The sequence below is a fragment of the Aegilops tauschii genome, chromosome 7 (assembly GCF_002575655.3).
Source record: "Aegilops tauschii subsp. strangulata cultivar AL8/78 chromosome 7, Aet v6.0, whole genome shotgun sequence".
Lineage (NCBI taxonomy): Eukaryota > Viridiplantae > Streptophyta > Magnoliopsida > Poales > Poaceae > Aegilops > Aegilops tauschii.
In genome coordinates, this window is record NC_053041.3 from 567456844 (window position 1) to 567469644 (window position 12801).

The 12801-nt window shown below is 46.4% G+C and overlaps 2 protein-coding genes and 1 long non-coding RNA gene across 17 annotated transcripts; all 3 read left to right on the forward strand.

The window, feature by feature from the left end:
- Positions 1–545: 545 nt before the first annotated feature.
- On the forward strand, positions 546–1221 carry LOC109742731 (uncharacterized). The gene has a single exon (XM_020301825.2). It carries the CDS (start codon positions 546–548, stop codon positions 1044–1046), a length of 501 nt encoding a protein of 166 aa, XP_020157414.1. The 3' UTR covers positions 1047–1221.
- A 3146-nt stretch (positions 1222–4367) lies between these two features.
- Positions 4368–5126, forward strand: LOC109742740 (egg cell-secreted protein 1.3). Its single transcript, XM_020301839.3, has one exon. The coding sequence runs from the start codon at positions 4480–4482 to the stop codon at positions 4933–4935; it is 456 nt and encodes a 151-aa protein (XP_020157428.1). The 5' UTR covers positions 4368–4479; the 3' UTR covers positions 4936–5126.
- Positions 5127–6470: 1344 nt separating this feature from the next.
- On the forward strand, positions 6471–11390 carry LOC109742733 (uncharacterized). Of its 15 annotated transcripts, XR_012189700.1 has the most exons (6): positions 6474–6881; positions 7346–7545; positions 8587–8849; positions 8926–9113; positions 9203–10189; positions 10426–11390. It is a non-coding gene; the product is annotated as an uncharacterized lncRNA (long non-coding RNA). The 15 variants fall into 15 exon arrangements; XR_006666403.2 differs by having other exon boundaries at positions 6472–7545; positions 8587–8738; positions 8830–8849; positions 8926–10189; XR_006666399.2 differs by having other exon boundaries at positions 6473–7545.
- Positions 11391–12801: the final 1411 nt, after the last annotated feature.

Consider the following 12801-nt stretch of genomic DNA (forward strand, 5'->3'; position numbering starts at 1 on the left):
TCTGCGTGCGTGAAAACTGGTGTGTGGGCGAATTGCTAAACGCCCACACACCAGCCCCCGTGTGGTGAAAAAGAACGTGTGGGCGACCGGATGAATGCCCACACACCAGCTTAGTCCTACGTGGCACACAAAAACTGCTAGAACGCGCCAAGATTCGTGCAGAATTAGTTGGACGAGGATCAATGCGTGTGGGCGAGTTGCCAGACGCCCACACGTGTGGGCGTTAATGTTTTCGAAAATAAATGCTTTCACATACGTGGGATGGGTGTTTCGTTGCATGCTGCTTTTTTTTAGTAAATAGAACAGATTTGTTCCTAATTGCCTGGATGGGGATAAAAATTTACTAAAAAGGGAAGGATGCCACGGCAACTGGGCGCTCGCTAGACGCGAGGGGTACCGTCGATCGACAGGGAAACCAGAATAGGAAACGAACGGACGTATGACCTTCCATCTTGCGAAACTGAACAAATGAGCGTTACTACTCGCCATCATCGTCGCCCTTCATAAATTGGGCAGCTGCGCACTACGTAGAGTCGATCAACAGCATGGCCTCTTCAGGCTCTCTCCTTCCCACCCTGCTGGCGTTGCTCCTGCTCCAGGCCACCGCCACCGCGTCGGCCGCGACAACGGCGACGTTCGTCCGGGCGGCCGACCTCGCCGAGCGGCTGGAGGGAGCGGTGACCCGGCAGTGCTGGGAGGCGCTGCTGGACATCAAGTCGTGCACGGGGGAGATCATCCTCTTCTTCCTAAACGGCGAGGCGTACCTGGGGCCCGGCTGCTGCCGCGCCATCCGCGTCATCGAGCAGCGCTGCTGGGCCGCCGACCTCATGCTGTCTGTCATCGGGTTCACCCCGGAGGAGGGGGACATGCTCAAGGGCTACTGCGACGCGGGCGATGACGGCAACGGCGGCGAGGGGCAGCACCATAGCATCGGCGGGTCATCTCCGGCCCCGCCGCCGCACCGTGCTCTTGATGGCGTTGCAAGTGGCGGTGGCACCGTGGCCGCCGCGGCGGGAAGGAAAGGGCTGGGTTCGCCGTTAGGCTGAGTAGTACTACTAGCATGCAGTGTGTGTCCACGTCCTTCCACGTAGGTTCTCGTGGGTCCTTGCATGCTTGTTGCGAAGCTGGAAGGCGAGTGGTTTCTCTGGGTTTTGTTCGTGTAACCCAATCGTGTTACCTATTGCAAACCCCAGCAAATTAAGATCCAATAATAATGATGTAATGAAAAGGTGTACTGTTAGTACTGGTTTACATCGTATTAATGTATTGATTTTCCCTTGAACTAACATTTCGAGCAACAAAATTTTGAATTCAAACGTGACACCCAATCAAAATCACGGACTTGACATGGTAAAAATTAGAGTAAGTCGCTGGGCAAGGCACGTTCAGTTGTTCACTTCAAACCAAACCGTGCATGCTCTACACAAGCCTGGTGGTGGTGGTGGTTGGGGGGGGGGGGAGGGGGGGGGGGGGGGGTAGGTAGGGCCGTAGGAACCGTCGGAGTAGTTCTTCCTACATGTACGGTTCAATTTATTCTTCCTTCATCCCCAATCCATCGACGCTTCGATTTATGTAGTCACCTATGTGGTGTCACGGAAGCGTGTAGAGAGTTGTGCCATTCTTCTCTAGCGTTAGCGTCTTCTGGTGTTTTGTACTTAGAGCAAGTACAACAATGCCTAGTCAGCTGGCTATAACAATTGCCACGGAATGAGAATCCTACGTGAAAGAGAGAGAGAGAGAGAGTGAGAGAGTGAGTGGAGTCGGAGCTTGGGCTATCACCCGGCTGTAGCACAACACACGAGGAAAAGAGCTTTGCATGCAGCCTTGACCCAATAGCATGCACACTTTAAATAAGTAAATACTCCTTCCGCCTGGAAATACTTGTTCTAGAAACATCCATTTTATCTATTTCTAGGACAAGTATTTTCGGACGGAGGGAGTACTAATTGGAGCCACCGGACAGCCGCTCTTATGATGACATGGCACACCTATATAGCCAGCAGCAGGCTCTATTATTAACCATATGCTCTTAGGCCTAGTCTCCTCCCTCCTTCAACAGTGGCTTCCCACCATTAGAATGAGAAGAACGCTCTCCCGACATCCTCCCAAAGGTGACACGGGGGCGACCTAGAGTTCACCATGCATTGTTGAATCTCAATGTAATCATCATGGCTGATTAATGAAAAGTTCAAGTGTGTTTGGTTTATACCCAACATTGCCCCCACCAAAGTATTGGCTAGCCAAATTTTTGGTTGAGGTTTTGTTGCCAATGATTTGGCCAACATGGGCAAGAAGAATGACCTAAAGTTGGTTAGAGTTCATTGGCAATGCCAAAAAATTGGCAACAATCCAAACAAAGACTAATCTTTGGCCATGACCAAGATTTTGGTAGGGCGCACTTTGGCCCCAATTGAAACACACCCTTCCCTTCTCGCAAAAAAAAAAGCTAACTCAAGGGGACCTAGAGTCCACCACGCCATCACCCCCCCTTCCTCCGTCCACCCTCGCCGCCGTCAGAGATTGCCTCCGCCATACCTAAGGAGGGGGAGAGGAGCATGTGGGCAGGTGGCCTGTGGCGGCGGGAGGGGGGTTGCCGCCCGTGTCACCTAGGAGATGTGGGGGTAGAGGCAGTCTTTCAACTCGCCCTCTTACATGCATGGACATGGTTTCCATAAGGAAGGTGATATTTTTTTTTACAACGGACGTGAAAAGACGAGATTGCGGACACATCTAGAAAGCAAAACAGTTGCTAATTAGGTCTCCGAAGCCCACACATAAAAGGAAAAAATTATACATATTTTTGGTGTCCACCTAAAAAGTAAACTAGCCATCACGCCTAGCCCATGACCACCCAGCCCGGCACCATGTGAATTTTTTAATCCATCCCCAAACACATGGCCATGTCATGCTGTTTAATTACTTTTTCAATTTTTCAAAAGCATTTACTTCTAAACCGCTTATTAGAATTAATATTCATTTCCACCATTGGACCTCTCATGAAGAGCTCCTCGAAACTAGATCATTTATGGATATGTTTTAACAAACTTTTTGTCTGCGTAACTTTAGTGCTACAATAATCAACCCCCTGCTTGGTTCGCCTTCCATGATGCCAGTTGTCCTAATGTCGTCGTAAGTTGGCTACCATGACCGTAAAGTAGGCTATTATTATCCTTAAATTTCCTACTATGAATAGTGAGTAGCTTGACATAATCTAAAGTTTCCTCTACAATACTTTCTACTCCCTTTGTACCGAAATATTTGAGTAACATTGTAGGAAACCTAATTTTCGTGGTAGCCAACTTAGGAACAACGATATACAACTTCCAAAGTAATATTGACAACTAAGCATAAGGTAGACAACCTCATAGTGAAGTGTACACCTTAGATTTTGAGGTAGCCAACTTAGAAATCATGGGAGGCAACTTTTGGAGTGCTGCCAACCAACTAATTAGCAATGGTATGCAACTTCATAACTTGTAACCAACTTTGTTTTCCTGATGTGTGCAGCTTAAGAACCATGTTAGTCACCTTTTACAGCATCCCAAATAACTAGTTAGCCGTTGTAGGCAACTTTACGCCAACGGTGTACCACTTTCAACAAACAAGAAGGTTGGCTCCTGTGACACTCAAGTTGGTTCTCATAGCACTAAAGTTGGTCATGGTAGCCAACTTACGACAGTGTAAAGACAACCAGCATCATGGAAGGGGGCCCTAGTAGAACGTTGGTTCTTGTGGCGCTTAAGTTGGTTCTCCTAGTATTAAACTTGGTTCCTGTAGCACTAACATCGCTCAGGGGGGAAATCGTCAAAATTTATCAATATGAGATTTAGTTTTGAAGTGTCTGTCGTGAGAAACAAAACGGTAAAACGAATCTTAATTTTACATGCATGGTTTAAAATTTATATCCTTTTGAACTTTCTTATGTTGAAATTAACTGCATGTGAAGCTACAATATTGTGACGTGGGCGAACTTGGACCACAAATCAGCATGCATGTGGGCAAACTAGAACCACAAATCTGCATGCCGCCTCATGGGCACGTTAAAATTTTCCATCTTCACAAGTATGTAGACACGGGCCAGAGGAATCTTTCCGTTTACATGATGCAATTGGTGAATGGATTTATATTTAGGTGTGCGCTTAAGACGTCCAAAGAATTTAGCAGTTTGTTCGAGCGATAAGGAAACATGTGAGTTGGTATGGAAAATGAAATGACACAAAGACAGCGAAGGATGGCATACCAAACGAAACCGCGGTGGGTATCGATTAGGAGACAAATCGGTTGGTATGGAAACAAGAGACCCTCCCTCGGTGGAAGACTGGAAGGGGTATCGTCTCGCTAAGGAAAAACCAGAATGGAAACGGAACCGACCTTCCACGTTCTGAAACTGAAGTAGAAGTTACTGCTTGCTGTCATCGCCCTGTATAAAATTGCGGGTAGCCCGTATACACCGAGCACTTGCTAGAGGCGATCAATACCATGGCTTCCTCCGGCTCTCTCCACCCGGCCCTCCTCGTGCTGCTCCTGCTCGCAGTCGTCGCCACCGCGTCCACGACCACGACGACCTTCGTCCGGGCGGGCGCTCCTCCGGCCGACCTCGCGCAGCGGCTGCAGGGAGTGGGGCAGCAGCAGTGCTGGGAGATTCTGATGGACATCAGGTCGTGCACGGGGGAGATCATCCTCTTCTTCCTCAACGGCGAGGCGTACCTGGGGCCCGGGTGCTGCCGCGCCATCCGCGCCATCGAGCAGCGCTGCTGGGCCGCCGACGCCATGCTGTCCGTCATCGGGTTCACCGCGGAGGAGGGGGACATGCTCAAGGGCTACTGCGACGCCGGCGACAGCGGCGAGGGGCAGCACCATGGTGCTCTTGACGGCGTTGCAAGTGACGGCGCCGTGGCCGCCGCTGCGGGAAGGAAAGGGCTTGGTGCCCCGTGAAGCTGAGAGTATGGAGTGTGTGTCCACGTCCACATGTAGGCTCTCGTGAGTCCTGAGATGCTTCATGAGTTCATGTAATCTTGTTGCGAAGCTGGGAGGCGAGTGGTTTCTCTGGGTTTTGTTCGTGTGTAACCCGACCCGAGTTGGCTATCGCTAACCCCATCAAGGATCGAATAATAGCTTCTGCCATATTACACTGATTTTCTCTTGAACTAACTTTGTGAGCAAACGTGACACACAAACCCAATCAGAAATCAAGGACTAGACACGGTACATATCAGAGTGGAATCACAGGGCAAGACAAACCAACCGCGGCGGTGCGCCAGCGCACGTGCCGGGGGGGTTCAAGTTGTAGAGCGCGCCAACGCGCGCGTTCGACCGAGAGCTCGCAGGACCGGCCACCGCTTTCCCCCACCGGCGAGGCAGAGCAGGTGGACGCTCCAGGCCCTGTAAAGGATAGATAGTTGTGGTCGGTCTATGCGCACTGGAACGCCACACCATGCACGGGCACGCCGTCTTGCAGCTCCCGGCAAACCCCACGGCGGCGAGGGAGGGCGCGGTGTGGACTCTGACTTGGGATGCAATCAGGGGCGAACGTCTGCAGTGGTGAGTTCCCCTCTAATCTGGTGTCAGACAAAATTTATCCGGTTTTAAGATTTGAGGGGCTTGATTTCGACGAAAAAATCTTAAAGGACCGTATATAGACTTTAGATAAACGCGACAGACCAAAAATATATGTTTCTCCTTTCCTTTTATGATGACGTCTACCGAGTTGATGCATTTGGCCATCATGAATGACGATGTAGTCTGTGGATAGGACCTCCTTCACCTAGGCAACTTCTTATCTCCAGTTTATATTAAACAACTCCTCATCTTGTCATGCAATGGCTGATTATTCGTTCAGTGTTATTATATCAAACATTTGAACGAGACACTAGTGCTACCTTGGCGAGCAGCGGCCGGCACGGCGTCGCGCCTCTTATGGTGGCGAGTGTGATGCGGTGGGGCAGCTGGGAGGCATGGGCGGCTGCCTCGGAGCAGGCTCGATGGTAAAAGTCGGGGCGCCTGCCTCGGAGCGTGCTTGAGGATAAAAGTCGGGGTGGCTCCCGATCTGGACACGACGATGGTTGTTAGGGCCGGGCTTGCGATGGAGGGGTCGGTGCTTCGGCTGGCGGTTCGACGCGGAGGTGAGCGCTAGGTGCGGTGGCATGTGCGTGCAGTCGAGGTGGCGGTCCCAATATACTTAAAACCCAATATACTTAAACACAATTTTAATGTTGTTAAACAGCAAAATGAAGCGCACCATGTCAAACTAGGCATTTTTCTACCCATTTATATAAAGTTTATTAAATTTGAAGTTACGTTTATCAGGTTATGAAATAAATCATTTTAAGGGTCGCGCAACCCAAAAAAAAAAAAGAGTCGCGCAATGTGCGCACTCTCGCGGCTTTGGGCGCACGGTGCGTGGGGAGGCGTTGTGCACACCCGAGTTGACCTCTTACTGTGTGAGGTGAAAATAAAAATAAAAAACCGAGCGCGTGCGTGCAGAGAAGCGAGCGAGCAGCTGTGTAGCGATGCCTGTGACCTAACCCGTCTCCCCCGCGAACCCCGCCTCCTCTCCTGCCGCCGCCGCCGCGCCCCCTGCTCCCCTTCTACATGCTCGCCGCTGCCCCGCCTCGAGCCAGCCGCCGTTCGGTAAAAACCTAACCTCCACACCCACGCCCCCACCAGACCCTCCCTCCTCTTCCTCGACCTCCCTCCTAGCTGCCGCCGCCTCCCCTCCGCGGTCAACCTCCTTGTTACCGGTGATGCTCCAGCGCCTTGGCCCGGTCGCCTCTGTCTCCTGCCGTGCTCTCTCGTGCTGCTGTGCCTCCTAGACGACGCTCGCATGCCTCGGATGCGCCCCCTTCTATCCCGAGCTCCAGATCGATGGCTGCAGCGGCGAGGTAAGCAGTGCAAAGGCTACCTCCTACTAAATACCTTTTTTTGTTCAAATACCAAAACACTTTGTCAGGGTTGTCAATGGCAAAGAAGCAACCTTGTTATTTAGTTCAGTCCACCGTAAAGACAGCTCGGGAGACAACCTTCTTCTGAAATCATTGATTTGTTTTTTTAGCCCAACCTCTGATTGATCTGGTATAATTTATCAAATTCCTCCAGAGTACATTCAGGTTCAAAGCAAATGTTGTATAGCTCAGGATATTGTTCAGTGAAGGATTTACCATCCACAGGCACATCTTTCCATACCCCAGCTTTATCACTTTTTCTGCAAAGAGATCTCGCGCCCAATCAAATAAAGTTCTCTAACCTTCATAATTGATTTCTAGCAAGGGGAATCAGTGACTCTTGTTTTAGTAGTATTAATAGTTTTGTTCTTGAAATATTTGGCTCTAACAACTTGTTGCCATAGCCCCTCTTGAGTCTCAAGTTTCTTGTAGAAGGTCACCACAGGCGCTGGGGTCGACGCAGAGCATCGACGACGGTGCCATTGTCCTCGCGTGATTCATCAGATGCAACCTCACCCCCGCGCCGGCTTTTGACGGAGCTGCTCACCAAGGAGGACCTCGTCGCCTACATCGCATCTGGGTGTAAGCCCAAGGAGAACTGGAGGTGAGAAGTTTCGGCATGCTGCTACTTCCCTACTGCTACTTATTACTTACTCTTGGAAGTGGAATGGAATGATTCGCATCATTCTTGAGTTGGTTTGACACAGATATAGCTGGAACGACTGATTCTTGCCGCCCACCTTGTTGTTTAGCTCTGTGGTTGGGGATTTGGTGTTCAGTTGCCCCTGGAGTGGTGGGAGTATTCATATGAATCAGTAGTGCCTCATAGTGACGAACTGGGTTATGTTTGCTGCCATGGAACTGATGTTTGCACACTAATTGTTTCCATGGTTAACTGCTTTGCCTTCTATCATCTGATATTTAATGCTGATAGAACGTGTAGAAGCCATTAGCCCCTTCCTAGAGTTAATTTGGTTCCTTCAGAAAAATGAGAGTTGCTATGGTTGATTCGTTGAGTCTGATGCATTCACAAAGCATTTGTTAAAGTAGAGACCGTGCCAATGAGGGTCTGTTTGGTTGACGCCCACGCCAGCCTTACCAACTTGGGGCTAGCCAATTTTTTGGCGCAGGATTTTGCCGCCGCAGGCTCGCCAACGACCTGGCGCAAAAACTGAACGGATGACCAAAACTTTGGCGCAGATCCGGAAATTTGGTTTCCAACCAAACGCTTGCCATTGAGTGGGTCAACGACCAAAAAATTGGCAGGGCTGCTAATGGCTGCGATCCAAACAGCCCCTAATTCATCAACTTTTTGTAGCTGCCGTTCCTGCTGTTCTAAAGAAGCTGCCTATGCTTCTTAGAGCAAGGGGCCATAATTAGTATAGTTTCTCGTAGTAGATGTTGAAGATTTTACTCAATATCTGTTTGTCTAACCCTTATAGATCAACATGGTATTTCTTTTCGTATGTTGTTTGCCTATAATGTTGTCTGCTAAACATTCTCTTTTGAGTAATAGCTAAAATTGATCTAATCTACTTTTTAGTTGTAACAAAGTAAAGCATAACCAGTATATGTTGTATTATTTCTACATTTTTTTACTTATGTTGAGTACTGAACCACAAAATCTTCTTTTGGTTGGTTGTAGATGAAATTGCAACACCTGGTACCGAGACCATGCTGGGATTTTCTGATCATGTCAGGAGCTTTGTAAATCCTGTATGGACGTCTTCTTTGAGTGGAAATTATTCGAATACAACATCACGGATAGGAAAACAGTTGGACATCAGCCATGAAAAGGTTCGAGGTCTTTCACGGAGTTTCCTACCAGCTATCATCTAGAGCACTATCCTTGTGAAAATTTCTCATTTTCTCCTCCACCTATTGATAGGAGACGCACTCGACAAGGGTGTAAGTAGTCTCACCAGTCCAATTCAGAGTTACAAAAAAGTTCTAAATCTGATAATATTATTTTAAACGTGTGTAGCATGTCCTGTTTGTTATGTGCCTGTTGACTAGACCCTGGCATTGATGCCAGCTGCTAATCTGTCCGAAGACAATTACAATTTGGTACTCATAGGTCCAATAGTGGTTCTTTGTTTTGTGGTTATCCATCCCTGGAACAACGAGATATGTCTTATATGACATAAAAGACTCGATGACAGTACATTGTGGGTATGTCCTTGTATGACTCAAATGATTTAACTCTTGTACATTTATATGATCACTGTGTGTTGTATCGCTAACCTTTTCTTTATATTAAGATCTGTGAGGGGGGAAGATACATGGTCTCGATACTGCATTCGGTAACTGCATCCTCTTTTCTATGCCAATTATATTTACATGTTGTCATGTTTCCATACCGGTTCTAATTGCACATCGTGTGTGAACTTTTTTATTTGTTTTTCTCAGAGAATTATGATATAATGCAACAACCAGAAAACATTAGTACATTTTCAAAAGATATTGTTTGCTTCTTCATGTTTCTGGATGAAGAAACTGAAGCTGCAATAAAGAAGATCACTACTGTTGATAATATGAAAAGAATCAGGCTGTGGCGGGTGGTTGTTGTGCACAACCTTATCCTGACCCAACAGCTTTTGTGAAAATCAGCCTAAAATCACTGTGCAATTCATTGTGAAGAAAATATAAAAAAATACTACCGAACCGACAAAGTTTTGAAGCTGGCTTCGCCTCTGCTGTACTGTACATTTTGTTATTTGATTTTCCTAATTGAATCTTTTTGGTGCCAGTTACTTCTGGCATGGAGATTGTGCACAAGTTAAAATTCAGCTTAGCGGATAAACTAAAATTTAGTTGCAAATATAATTCTACGCAATCTTCTAAAAGCAACATGCGCTCTTATCTAGATAACTGATCCAACATGTTTTCATTCTTTTATGCATTGGGTCAGTGTGAAAAGTTTCTTGACTCCACAATCATTTTTCTGTTCTGTTGAAAGACGAGAGGAGTATGTCATGCTTAATGTGAATCAGCATGAGCGAATTGTTTTCCTAATCATGTATTTTCCTTGTGGTAATTTTTTAATTGAAATGCCATGCTTAATGCGAATCAGCATGAGCGAATTATTTTCCTCGTGTATTTTCCTTGTTATAATTTTTTAACTGAATCCCTTGTGATATTTAGGTTCCAAAACTATTACTTCATCGGCTCTTTCCTAATGTGCGGTATTCACTCTAGATCGATGGGAAACTTAAACTTGTGAAGGATCCTTATCAGCTGTTAAAGAGGTAAACATCACGTTCTCTTACTGACCTCTGTCTGCTACTTATAAACTACTCTGCACACAACTCAATGAAAGTATGCCGTCAAAAAGTAAGTTTGCTTGTTGCCAGTGCCACTTATGCTCTATCTGTTGTATTAAGAGATCCAAGCTGCACCATATTCTTACTTTAATATTAAGTCTACTCTTATCTAGATTTTGACTTTTTATTATTTTGATTCTGTATACACTGCCATGTTGCAGATTCTTGTGGAGGAAAAATGTGCGCTTCACTATTTCCAGGTATTATAGACGCTTTGATGTCTTTGAGGAAGCTGAGGCCAACAAGGCTGGAAGTATGATAATGCTTCAATCGATAACCAAATGAAGTTCTACAAGACAGAGGGTTTAACCCATTATTCATCAGCTAAGCTCCTTATTACAAGCGGCAAATGGTTCTTCCTACTGAATTCTGATATAGAAATATTTCTCCTGAGAACATAAGGGATACATTTATCTTGAACAGATGTCCTTGAGGGTTGTGTAATTATAGGAGAGCCCATACCCATCACCAATCTCTTCACACGCCTTTGGTTCAATGAAGTTGATCGTCCCACCTCAAGAGATCAGCTAAGCTTTAGCACAACGAGGGATAAAATAAGATCAAGAGTTCTTTTTGACAACTAAATAAGATCAGGAGTTAATTGGACTGCAGACATGTTCCTGGATTGTGGAAGGCGTGAATTTGTTCAGGTACTTTTGAGTTAATGCTTTGTGCGGCACATCATTCCATTTGCAACCTGAAGTACTACTGCAACTTGGTACCGAGTGTAGACTTTATCAAATTACACAAAAAAAATCCAGCATAACAATGGATCTTCGCATCTAAATAGGGAGCTGTTTGAAAACAACATCAGTGGATCGATGATTTTTTTGGAAAGAACACAATGTCAGGATCTTTGACAGAATAGAATTTTACTGGAGTTTGAGGCTATATTATTGATGAGGTATCCTGGAGAGCTGCAAGTTGCTTCTCTTGTTTTGAATCATGTTCTTGTTGTTTTCTCCCTGCTGAGAGTGTATTAGTGTACTCATCATGATCTCTGAGGCTATGTTTACAGTTGCATCATTGTTTTCTTGAAAATTGACCCTCTAAATTCATGTTCTCTTATAACTGATCCTGTAAAATCTTCCCTGTATTTTAATGAAGTTTCACGTCATGCCTTTTATTTTTGAGAGAGAACGTCGGTTTTATTGATCACATAACAAAGTTATACAGAGTCTTCCGGATACAACCCGGAGTAGAATGGAAAACAACTAGACTAGAAGAGTTATTACAAGACTTAGCTAACATATGAGCTGCTATATTAAGTTGCCGACGAACATGCTTAAACACTACCGAAATAAAGCCACGAGAAGCGAGTTTGATTTCTTTAACAATTGACCCAATGACCGAACGATCAATTCCGGAGTAGTTTATCCTATGCACCAGCGATTGGTAGTCAAAGGCAAAGATAACCTTGGAAAAACCTTCATCTCTGGCCAGATTGGTAGTCAGAGGCAAAGATAACCTTGGAGAAACCTTCATCTCTGGCCAGGTACACTGCCCTCCGTAGAGCAAGGGCCTTTGCCAATTCTGGCTCCAAGGCACCTTGAATGGGTTCGCTACAAGCCGCTATGCAGGTACCCTGATGGTTCAAAGCAACCACACCGGCACCTGACATGTTAAGTCTCTGAAAAAACAGCAGCATCTGAATTGATAACAATCGAACCTGACGGCGGCGGAGTCCAAGTGGAACTTGACAAAGAGGACTCACGCCTGTTGGCAGGAACAGAGCTGTAGAGGTGCTGCATAATCAAATCTGAGTATGCTATGATTTTGTTGACCGTATGACGAGGGTGTGGAGCTTCAGGATTATTCCTTGCAGAATTACGAGCCTCCCAAATATGCCAAAAGGTCACAGCCAGAACAATAGCTTCCCTATTAGAGGAATTAGAAAGAAAATCAAACAGCCAAAGTTTGGTGTTGTTAAACCTGGATCGATTAAGCTTGATGCATGATCAATTCTTGATCGCATCCCACACAACCTTGGCATTTGGACAGAACAAGATCGCATGTTCCACAATTTCAAGCCGACCACAGAAGCAGCATAGCTCCGAGTCAGGTACATGGCGCCGCTGCAACTGAGCCCCGGACGGAAGACAATCATGTGCAAAGCGCCATAACGCCACATTCATTTTATTGGGTACCCTTATCGACCACAAAGCCTTCCAAGATTTTTCCTCCCAACTATTAGAACACTGACCGGTGCCACACTTACTGCGAGATTCGAGAACACGAGCAGAGTGTGCCATATTGTATGCCGAACGCACCGTATACTCTCCATATTTGGTGAACGGCCAGCAGGCAAGATCCCCTTCACCATTTTTGCTGATTGGAATACTAAGGATTTCAGAAGCAATATCATCTCTGAAAAAAGCCCTGACAGTTTCAGCATTCCAGGAACCTGAATCATCAATCAGACATTTCACCTTGGCATTAACAGGGATTGGCAAGATAGGATGCAGGAGTTGTGGCGGAGTCGAGGGTATCCAGTGATCCGAAAGGATGCAAACATTTTCACCATTACCAATGCCCCA

Excerpts from the sequence above, each read along its gene's own strand:
- LOC109742731 (XM_020301825.2), top strand. The coding sequence starts at position 546 with ATGGCCTCTTCAGGCTCTCTCCTTCCCACCCTGCTGGCGTTGCTCCTG.
- LOC109742740 (XM_020301839.3), top strand. The coding sequence starts at position 4,480 with ATGGCTTCCTCCGGCTCTCTCCACCCGGCCCTCCTCGTGCTGCTCCTG.